We start from the raw sequence: 12,169 nt of genomic DNA on the forward strand, positions 1-12,169 counted from the left end.
ACCTACCTCGGAAGGACGGAAGGCTGAGTCAACCTTGAGCCTGGTGGGATGTGAACCTGCACTAATTGCAGGCAGCTGGTTTTACTTAAGGAGGCATTAGCCCACTGCTCCACCAAGGCTACATTTTACAATTGAAAGTTTAAAAAGCAACATGATGACTGGGTTAATCAATAGTTCAATAGCATATATAAATCTTTAATATAAACCACATGTTACAACATCAGATATTTCCTCTCTTTTTCCCTTAATATCTACTATCTCATCTTGGGCTAATACAGTTATTATTAACTAAATAACAACATCTTTGTTACAATTATCAATAATTTTTAGCTTATACATAGCTAATTGCATTTGCATTTGATCCTTATATAATGTTCTGTACCAGCCTGCTACCAGCCCTGCAGAAAAGGCAGGGACAACCCCTTTTACAAGAAGGCAAGAGGCTAGAACTAGGCCTGCCAAATTTATGGATACAAAAGCAAACAGAACAAGACACGAACCATGAAACAGGAGCTATTCAAGCGGTTGCCTTCAGCAAACCAGCCCTCCCACGCATTCCCCTTTTATACAGTTCAGGGCGTAGCTTCTCTCTGCCTCCTTCCGAGGTGCCCCATTGCCTTCCTCTGTTTACTCCTGATTGACTGCCTCCTGCGTCGGGCGTCCTTGAACAGGGCCAGCTGTGGGTCATCTTCATCCACGCTGTCAAGCTCACACAGCTGGGTCTGCGTCGTGACCAGGTGGGAGGGGCCTGGCTGAGGGCTCTGTGGAGCCTCAATATTATTCTCAGCAAGCTCTTCAACACCCCCCTCCTCCTCCTCTGAGTCGTCCGACCCAACTGCCGAACCCACAGGCTGACCCTGAATCACAACATATACAATCAATGTCCTGTTATTGCTTTTTCCCTCCAAGCTTTAATTTCCCATCAATATTCAAATTAACATTTGTTATTTATTATTTACAAGTGTTTTATACTTAGGTGACCAAGGTTTCCCTTATCTCAACTTCATAACAAACTCTAATATTCTAAATACACATCTTATCTATTTGATTATAGTCTTGTTCTGTTTTTCTAAAAATTATCTATTTTCCTTCATGTTAAACCATCTAATTAATAATGCAGTATCCCCTCTAATAAGTCAAAACCATTATATGTGTTGTCTGGGTTAACCAATAATTCAGTAATATACATATTTGTTTTAGTTTAGTTCTAATATTGAAAGCTCAAATACCTCCTCTCTTTTTCTAGTAATATCTGTTATCTCATATTGGGCAAACAAAATTCTTATTTTCAACTAAGTAAAAACATTCTTGTTACATTTATCAATACTTTTTAGCCTATACTTAAACTTTAATTTCCTATCAATATTCAAAGAACAAAAAACCCACACTGTTATTTATGATTTCCAAATATTTTATGTTAGGTGATCAAAATTTCCTTTATCTCAACTTCTCCCTTTTTCCCTTTTCATACCAAAGTCTAATAGTCTTGTTACACATCTTAGCTATTCAATTATAATGTTACTTTATTTTCTAAAAAATATATATTTTCCACCATATTCAACCTTCTAATTAGTAACATAATATCCCCTCTAATAAATCAAAGCCATTATTTTCTTCAGCCTTACTCTGGCTTTCTTCCTTTGCCAACCAACCTTCCATGTCAGTGCCGTTGAATCATCAAATAGTTCTCCCTCTATTTTTATATATATTATTTGGAATAAGAAAGACCATTTGATTAAAGTTTTTTTGGAAGAACAAGCCCATTTGTATTCATTAGATCGCCTCTCTATTACTCCAATTTCCCACAATTGTCCTGATAGGTTTATCTTCCATTTAATCTGTTGTTCTTCTTTTTCCTCAAATTTCTTCTGATTTTGGTAAAAAGTCTTTTCCAGTTTCAATTTTGTCACTCCCTTTTCTGATTTTTCTGTTGGCTGGGTCTGTTGATAAGTTGGGTCCTCTGTCTTGGTGTTTAATTGTTCCAATTTTCCTGTTATTTTCTGCATTGTTAGTTCTTTGGTTGTAGTCAAGATCTGGGTTTGTATATTTAAGCTGGCATATTGTTCCTTCATGTTGCTTCTTATTTCATCACAAGCTGAAAGGATGGTTTCATGTATTGATTTCAACATGGAAAGGACTTTTTCCTGGTCTTCATCCATATTCTTTTAATAATATGTTAAGTTGCAGATTTTAGAATCAAACTTTAAAATTAGTTTTTTGTCTTTTGTAGCTGGGTATGGGACATCTATTTCATGTGTTATAGGTGGTCTTTATAGTAGAAGTTGTTTGTCAAGTAAAGGTTTAGTGAGTCCAAGGTGTTCCATCATTTCGTATAATAACATATGCTTCTCATATAAAGAAATAGGAAAGCAATTCCCCAAGTATAGCTCTGAGAGTCAGTAAACGTTTACATTAATAGTTCCAACAGGCTAGATATGCTGCCCAGAAGTCCCTTCTTTGCAGCTGGGAATTTCACAGATGGTAGCTGTCAAGGTCAAAGAAATTTTATCTAAAGTCTGGGCTTCAAGCCAAATCTCTTTTAAAGGTAAAAGGTACAGGTTTCCCCGCACATGCATGCTAGTTGTTTCTGACTCTAGGGGCCGGTGCACATCTCCGTTTCAAAGCCAAAGAGCCAGCGCTTGTCCGAGGACATCTCCGTGGTCATGTGGCCAGCATGAGTAGATGCCAAAGGCGCACAGAACGCTGTTACCTTCCCACCGTAGTGGTCCCTATTTTTCTACTTGCATTTTTACGTTCTTTCGAACTGCTAGGTTGGCAGAAGCTGGGACGAGTAACAGTTGCTCACTCTGTTATGCGGCACTCGGGATTCGACCCACCAAACTGCGTGTAATACCATACTTCACCACAAGATGTCACCAACGCTGTTTTAAGCTTTTTAAATCCAAAATTTATATGGTGGCTTTTCTTAGAGGGTGGAGTAAATATTCCCTTCCTTCTCTCCTCACAGGGGGAAAAATACTTTGGGCAGCTTTTACAGGAAAAAATACTTAAAATACTTCCTGGATAAAACGGAAGGGCCACCACCCTCTCGTGATCAAACGGGAGTCCCCTCCTTGCTTGTCCCCCCTACAGGCCCATGTTGGAGACGAACATGATGGGGCAAGATAGAATGAGGGCAGACTGGGCAAACAGGCCATTTCAAATTGGTTTCACCACATAATTTAGTCAATTTATTTTTCAGGGTTGAGTTCACGTGTTCCACCTTATCTGATGATTGGGGGTGATGGTAGTTTCTGCACAATTTACATTTCAACAAATATACTCTTCAGCTCCCTTCTCCAATGTGGAGCCCTTCAAACATGTGGGAGTCCAATTTCCAGGATTCCTATACAGGCAATAATTTGCAAATTCCCAAACTGGAAACATCTGTACTAGAGGGACAGATGAAGATGGAGCTGGGGAAAATAAGGAAGAGAAAGCTGCTCTTCCTCCTCTTTGCCATATCTCTGGTTGCCCAGCAAACTGTGGGAAGGTAGTAAATCAGTTCAAAAGAATTGTTATTTGCAGCTTTTTGACCCAGTATTTTTCTCCTTTCTAGTAATTATTAATTATTAAAATCACGGCTTTTTTGTCGTAGAACGCTCAGAACGGAGTTCCGGCACCTTTTTTTGGATGGAACCTTGTATGGTAGGCAAGGCGGGTTGTATGACATGTGTGAGTTCCGGCACCTTTTACAAAAAAAGCACTGATTAAAATGTATACCTGCATCGTAAGATTTATTTGGTGCACATGTGCAAGAATAAGAATGTAAATAAAATGATACAATATCTATCTCAAATTAGTAACATGATCAAAATAACTGTTTAGCAAGCTCTCTGAACAAAGGATTACTGCACGATGTACTATATCACTATGAAAATTGAGACATGTATCTCTGTTTCTCTGGGAAAACTGTTCTTTTAACAGTGTGCATGAAACAGCCTTCTCCCTAAAGATCAATTTACAGGTGTCCTACTCCACTCTCTACCTCTGCACTTTTTCTCTGTCTGCGTGTATGTGTGTGTTTCTGTTTTGTTTTTGGCAACAGCATTTGCTTCAAATGAGCACAATTCCAGAATTACAAATTACAGTAGTGGTATTCATAGCAACAGACCGATATTGGAATTTCTTCGAAATGAATCAGTTGGAGGTCTATCTAGGTGAGGAACCAATCAGGAACAATTTTCTATGAATATGGACTAGCCAGAACTCAACTTGTCGGGTTTAAACACAAGAGCCCAATCAGCCCGTTTCACATCTATCATTCAAAGTAGATCAAACATGGAAAGCTTTTATGGATACTAAAACTATTTTTATAATAGGTTTACAGTAACAGAATCTTGCAAATCCTGCTTTCCACCTTTATTTACAAAAAATGTAGGGAGGGTCAAGTCTGAGACATTTTGTCACATTTCTACTTTGGATTTAGATTTCTTGTATCTTACCATTGTCTTAGCTCTTTCTCCTGTTCCTTGAGGTTATTCTCACAAGTCACTACAGTTCAGTTGCCTATGAGCAACTCAGAGGTATACGACAAAGCAGTTAACTCTGCCTCTGAGGATGCCAACCACAACTGCTTGTAAAACACGACAACCCCCCACCCACCCTGATCATGGTCATTCATCCTGAAAGCTAAATAATGCTTCATTGATGCCAGCTATGGAAGCCTATGCCACCATATTGCAAATAAGTATCAATTTTTAATAATCAAAAATAAAAGTCAATCCTCTTAAATTTCTTTCATCATGATTTGATAGCTATGTTCAGAGGTCCTAAATATATTATTTATTATAATTTATTCTGAAATAAATCAGTAAAATATCTGTTATCTACATTAAACTCTAAAAGCAAGTTTTTAAAACCATTAAAATGTAAAAAAATATCATTTTTTGGTCCTCAAATAGCAAAGAAGAAATTTCATTTGCCAATAAAATACTCAGGAGGATAAGGACTGCAGCGGGCAGGGCAATGTTGTAAAGCCATGTCATATTTTTAGGCATATCTAGATTTTTGCTATTTTTTCCTAGATTTATGAGGCTTCTTTGATTTTGATATTTTAGAAACACATTAGGGCTGTGTAGCACTTTGGAGCATGCAGCAATACAAAAAGAGCACCTTGTCACTCTTTAAAGCAGATTTTTCTCAGAATCACCATGAAATAAAATCTAAAGTATTGCACAGCCTTGATTGCACTACTGTTTTCATAAAATTTCCCTCTGAAATGGTAGGAAGCAATCACACTAATCTTGGCAATTCTGATTGGAAAAAGCCACCTTAAAGAGGGTCTCATGTGCCCATCATTAATTTCCATCAAAGCATCCTTATGTTGGCTATCTCAAAAATATTTATTTTAATTTTCAATTGTTTATGTAGGAATAAATTGAGTCCAACTGGGTTAGCTAGCCACTTAATAATGTTGACAGTATTTTCCATTGTTGGCAGCTGAGAGCCTGTTCAGACACATAGTTTTGTCAATTAATCTTATGTGCAAGAAGCATTCATTTATAATGTGCTGTATGTACAGTATACTGACAATCCAAATCACCATTCACATAGAAAAAAAGCAAGAGGCAATTCAATTCATGTTAAAATCAGGTGTTATGCAATAATGATTAAATGATGGCAAAAAGTTCAACTTCCCTCATGGCAGTGGGTGTCTCAATAGCTTCTTGAGGACACAGCCTTGCCAGGTGGACTCCATGGAGATGGATGTTCATCCTCAAGAATAACCTGAAGTTTTTTTGGGTTATTTTGCATACTTTTGTCCATCTCTTTTTTTTCCTGTTGAAAGTGAAGTAGATCATGATATTAACACAATACATAGATAAATGCTAATTAGTTTGACATTTATTTCCTACATTACCTTAGCTTCTTTTATAAAATTACAAAGACACTGTCATGCTATTTCTGTGCACTTATCTCTTAACTTCATCTGGTGAGAGTTCTGTTGTGTTTTAGTATAGTGGGACAAAGTGTAGTTGAAATAAATTCAGCATTTTCGTATAATTCTAAAAATGTCATAAGGTCTTAGTAATTTTTTTATAGTTTCAAAATAAAATAATGATCTATGCAGAGACTATTTTTGTTCTTATTCATTAATCTTTTCTAACACTTTCTTCCATCAAAAGAAATCTGTAGTCCAAGAGAAATATCTATTTAGTGCTAATTATAAATACATAGGTAAAGGTAAAGGTTCCCCCGCACATCCGTGCTAGTCGTTTCCGACTCTAGGGGCCGGTGCACATCTCCGTTTCAAAGCCGAAGAGCCAGCGCTTGTCCGAGGACGTCTCCGTGGTCATGTGGCCGGCATGACTAGACGCCAAAGGCGCACGGAGCGCTGTTACCTTCCCACCGTAGTGGTCCCTATTTTTCTACTTGCATTTTTACATGCTTTCGAACTGCTAGGTTGGCAGAAGCTGGGGACGAGTAACAGGCGCTCACTCTGTTACGCGGCACTCGGGATTCGACCCGCCAAACTGCCGACCTTCTGATCGACAAGCTCAGCGTCCTAACCCACTGAGCCACCGCGTCCCTTATAAATACATAGTTCGATGTAAATTTTTATTAGCAATTGCTATTAATATTTTTTACGAAGACATATCCTTCGAGAAATAGATTTATCACAAATGTTCAATATATATTTAAAGAAACCATCATGGTAATGTATTAGCCTGACTTTAATAAAAGATAATGGTCTGGCTAGCTCACTGATGACTTTTCAGAGAAGAGATAGTTTGGAGTTTGACGTCAGAATGTTTAAATAAATTGAGATAAAAATATGTTTGTACTGTATGTATATATGTATGTATTTGTATGTATATGCAGGGCTTTTTTTCTCATAGAACGCTCAGAACGGAGTTCCGGCACCTTTTTTGGGTGGAACCTTGTAGGATAGGCAAGGCGGGTTGTATGACATGTGTGAGTTCCGGCACCTTTTTCTTTTACAAAAAAAGCACTGTGTATATGTATATATATGCATGTGCACATATACACATACATATAAATATGAATTCCTTCAAAACAATTCCTTTACTGAATTCATTGAAAAGCTATATGCTAAGAAGAAGGGATTAGGCATCTTGAGTATTTTCATTCTTTTAATACAGATAATCTTTGATTTATAACAGTTCATTTAGTGACCGTTTAAAGTTACAATGGCACTGAAAAAAGTGACAAGACTTTGATCCTCGCACTTACGACTTCACAAAATTTATATACCGCCCTTCTCCCGTAGGACTCAGGGCGGTTCACAAGGTTTTTTAAAAAACAATACAACAATTACAAAACTTAAAATCAATTTAAAAGATTATATAGACCTTGCAATAAAACCCCAGTTAAAATACAGTTAAAATCCCAATTAATATGCTCAGACCAGGCCAGAGAGCTCAAAGAGCCAGGTCTTCAGGTCCCGGCGAAATGAACAAAGGTCAGGGGCAGTCCTAAGCTCTACAGGCAGCTGATTCCAAAGGGCAGGCACACCCACAGAGAAGGCCCTCCCCTTGGGTATTGTCCACTGGCAGTCTTTTACCGGCGGTACCCTGAGAAGATCCTCCCTGTGGGAGCGCACAGGACGAAGAGAGCTTGATGCCGGCAGCAGGTGTTCCCTCAGATATCCCGGACCCAAGCCATTTAGGGCTTTATAGGTCATCACCAGCACCTTGAATCTCACCCGGAGGGCAACCGGAAGCCAATGCAGTTCGTGGAGCAGAGGTGTTACATGGGAGTATCGGGAAACCCCCATCACAACCCACGCAACTGCATTCTGCACCAGCTAAAGCCTCCGGGTGGTCCCCAAGGGCAGCCCCATGTAGAGAGCATTGCAGTAGTCCAATTGGGAGGTCACGAGTGCATGAGTGACTGCACGCAGGGCATCTCGGTCCAGGTAGGGCCGCAACTGGTGCACCAGGCGAACCTGGGCAAAGGCCCCCCTGGTCACGGCTCCTATATGGTCTTCAAAACTGAGCTGTGAATCCAGGAGGTCGCCCAAGTTGTGAGCCCTATCGACAGGGGGTAACACCCCCACCCCCAAAGGTGGAATAGACTGGTTAATTCGAGATGCCGGTATGCACAGCCACTCAGTCTTGGCAGGATTGAGACGAAGCCTGTTTTTCCCCATCCAGACCTGGACCGCCTCCAGGCAACGGGACATCACGGCGAGGGCATCACTGGGTTGGTTCGGGGTAGAGAGAAAAAGTTGGGTATCATCAGCGTACTGATGATACCCCACCCCGAAACCACGAATGATCTCGCCCAGCGGCTTCATATAGATGTTGAACAGGAGGGGAGAGAGAACTGACACCTGAGGGACTCCACAAACGAGAGGCCTCAGGGCAGACCTCTGCCCTCCTGTCAACATCGTTTGCGAACGGCCCAGGAAATAGGAGGAGAACCACTGCAAAACAGTGCCTCCCACTCCCAACCCCCTGAGACGCCGCAATAGGATACCATGGTTGATGGTATCAAAAGCCGCTGAGAGATCTAATAGAACTAGGACAGAGGAGCAACCCCTGTCCCGAGCCCGCCAGAGATCATTCACCAGTGCGACCAATGCCGTCTTCGTGCTGTACCCGGGCCTGAAACCCGATTGGTACGGGTCCAGATAATCAGTTTCCTCCAGGAACAGAGGAAGTTGATGCACCACCATGCTCTCCACAGCCTTCGCCAAAAAGCGAAGGTTGGAGACCGGACGATAGTTGTTTAAAATCGCTGGGTCCAGGGCAGGCTTCGTGAGAAGGGGCCTCACCACCGCCTCCTTCAAAGCGGCAGGGAAGACACCCTCACTCAGAGAGGCAGATATTACTGCCTGGAACCAGCTTCGTGTCTCCTCCCGAGCTGCATAAATCAGCCAAGAGGGACAAGGGTCCAATAAACAGGTGGTGGAACTCATCCTCCCCATAATCCTGTCCACATCATCAGGGGAAACAGGATCGAACTCAGTCCAGATAACATGCTCAAGACCGTCCAATTCCTCTACATCCGACTCTGCCCAGTTAGAGTCCAAACCAGCCCGGATCTGAGCGATTTTGTCCATCAGATGATGACTAAGCTCTTCAGCCCGTCCCTGCAAGGGCTCCTCTCTCACCTCCTGATTAAGGAGGGAGCAAGTCACCCTAAAAAGGGCGGCCGGGCGATTATCTGCGGACGCAATGAGGGCAGTGAAGTAATTATTTAAAGTAATGTTAATTTGAGATGATGAACTTTAAAGAGAACCAAGCTTTGACAAGCTTCTCTCCCTGTTTGTTTTAATAAAAGAAACAAAAGGCCTTCACTGTGTTTTGGCTGGTTATTGGTCAGTCGAGCTTGCCTCTGGTCATGAAGGAAAGTAGCCAGGATATGTAGTTTCAAATGGCTTGTGACCAGACTGAAACATGTTTGTATATATAGGTAGATCTTTTTCAAGACGGGTGGGTGGGGGAGAGAACAGGGAAAAATGCATGGACATTGTTGGTACTGCATAGAAATGGCAGCTAGGAGGAGGTTAACCAAAGGAAGGTGTTTGGAAGTTCATTCAAGGGATAGCATGCCATTTGGATATGCAATGCTTGAAACCAAGGACATCAACAGGAGGACTTATACCAAGCCACACAAAAGAGAGGAAACCTGGACAAAGTGCACCTGCCTTGCCTACTTATTTGCTGGAGTTTGCTGGAATAGCTAACACATTCTGGGTCCAATTCTCCTGAACCTTCCTGGTAGCGTTTAGTAAATTTTATGAAACATAAATCAGCACTCCTATTGACTGACAGATAAAATGGTCGAAGTCTGTGAAGCAGGCTTCTTTTCACAGTCAACAGGAATGCTGATTTACCACCAGCTTATCAGGCACTTAGGAGCCATGGACTTGGCAGCACAAGGAAACAACTTAGTAGTCAGCCATCAGCACCCCAAAAGCCAGCCATCAAAATACCCCTATCAACAACTAAATAGCTGCACACAAACAGGCACCACACAAATACTATGCACAGAATAGCCCAAAGCACACATTCTGGTAGACACAAGTCCCGGTGACTGACCCAGATTGGATTCTGCAAACTGAAGCTTCTTTTTTGTATGCCAACATTGTAGATTTTGTCATTATCAACAATACTGTACAACTAAGAAACCACTGCACCAAATTGACTCTCATGATAGTTATAAGGATAAATTTATTTCTCAGTAACCTGGCTCTTAATAGACTTCTTAGTAATAATTTCTGACACCCACCCCAACTCCATCCCTCATGACAACAGTAATTACATTCTGGTTGAATATATCTGACTATTCTTATGTTATATCCATAGCAGGATTATCTTTCTACATTATATAAACAATATTTAATTTTGGTAGGCAGAAATCCATCACTGAAATGTCAGGCACATAGATATTTTCTAGATGCATTGTAAAAACGTAGCAAGAAATGTTATACTACCACAATCCGGTCTTTGCAGAATAAGAGTTTATGTACATTTCAATGCGTATGCATACGTGAAATTGTATCTCACATTATCACAAATACAAAGACTTACCAGCCATTTTTTATATTCATCTAGAGCTCTTTTATCTTGTTCTTCTTTCTCAAACTGTTTTTCTACTTCTTTTTTCCTTTCTTGGATTTTTTCTTTTGTCTTTTGCTTTATGAATTCTTCTTTGTTCTCATTCCTAAAAGTTAAAAGAAAAAAGTTTCATAATATAGAAGAAACGTATGCATTTTCATAAAATATAGTAAGATGTGTAACATTTTATATATGCAAAACAAGCTTACTTAGAAGTAGCTGACATAATCAAATTTATAAAATTCAAAATTATTAATTATACCATTTTTCAACTGCAGATCTGCTGTCTTTTCTCTTCTCTGCAACAAGCTCCTGCTCCTTCTTTTTTAATCTTTCAATTCTTTTCTCCATTTGTATTTGCTGTTTTAAACATGCAGCTTTCTTTTTTTTCCATTTTTCAAAAGCCTAAAAAATGAGTAACAAATCCATTAGACTAGTTCCAGAAATGGTTATCTTTTGACACTTTAATTTATTAAATGAAAAGCCAGTAAATAAAAAGGAAGTTTAGAATTGCCATGAAATTTAAAATTAATTACAGATACATCTCAACTTACCACCATAATGGAGCCTGCCCATTATGCTTGTAAGTTATGATGATCATTAAACAAGATACCCCCATGGTTACCTTGCTTAACGATCCCCATCCCTGTTCTCCCTGATGCAGTTGTTAAGCAACAGGTCATTATGTACAGCATCGGGTGCTTTACGGATGGGAGAGGCTCTGGGAGGTCTAGTATAGGCCCAGGCCACCTGCCCCAGCCTCCCAAGGCCTCCCCAGCCCCAAGGCACCTCAAGGTCTGCTTCCTGCTCCTGAGAGTCCACACAGGTCTTGGGCCTGCTTTCCTGCTACAGTGGCCTTGGGCCTGCTTCTTACCCCACTGGGTCCCACTCCCATCACTAATTGCTCAATTATTTTCTGTAGATCTCCAAAGCTTTTATTAGGAAGGAAAACAGGCTACTCCACCCTTCAGCATCCCAGCAGGCCGCATGCCATAGTCCTGGAAGCAGGTGCCATTTTCACTGCAGCTGCTCTGAAAATGCCGCCTGGTTCTTGGACAGATCCATGCAGCTTAATAATGCGACGGAATGGAGCAGCCTGCTCTCCTTCCCTAATGCAAACTTCAGAGATCTACAGAAAGTAAATGAGAGTCACATGGGTGGAACCCACTGCGGTAAGAAGCAGGCCCAAGGCCAGTGGGATTCCAGCAGAGCAGATTAGGGAGGAGATGGGAAGCCTGCTGCAGTGTCCCTGCAATTGCTGTAAAGATGAATTTGTCTGAATTTTGCTCACATGTCCATGGGGGCACTGCAGCAGCAGTAAATTTGAAACCAGATTGTAGGTGGCTTTTCAGGCATCCATCATAACTTTGAATAGCTGCAAAGAGGCTGGTGATAAATCGAGAACTACCTGTACAATACTGAAAATATAGTGTTACGTATTGATGTAAGTTACTTGCAAACCGTTGAGAAATAATTAACTGCTGTGTCTGTTTAAACTCCACACTGCTTGACTCCAGAGTTGCTACTTGTGTTTTGAGCGGGAAATACTGCTTTAATTCCATTGGCCACCACCTAGCAGTGCATTTGAGCAAAGGGAGCAGCAACCAGGAGAAACTGCTGCTGAATTTATAGCCGTG

At 40.7% G+C, this 12,169-nt stretch overlaps 1 protein-coding gene across 1 annotated transcript in view; it reads right to left on the minus strand.

The window, feature by feature from the left end:
- Window positions 1–5,605: 5,605 nt before the first annotated feature.
- The window catches only part of MAP9 (microtubule associated protein 9), a gene marked incomplete at its 5' end in the record, with an annotated part of 78,190 nt that continues 71,626 nt past the window's right edge, over window positions 5,606–12,169 (minus strand). The window contains 3 exons of the mRNA XM_081332535.1: window positions 5,606–5,781; window positions 10,506–10,638; window positions 10,795–10,937. Of these exons, the coding sequence (XP_081188661.1) occupies window positions 5,659–5,781; window positions 10,506–10,638; window positions 10,795–10,937 (399 nt within the window). The 3' untranslated portion in view covers window positions 5,606–5,658. The remainder of the gene's footprint in view (window positions 5,782–10,505; window positions 10,639–10,794; window positions 10,938–12,169) is intronic.

Source organism: Vipera berus (genome assembly GCF_964194415.1).
Source record: "Vipera berus genome assembly, chromosome: 7".
NCBI classification, from domain to species: Eukaryota; Metazoa; Chordata; class Lepidosauria; order Squamata; family Viperidae; genus Vipera; species Vipera berus.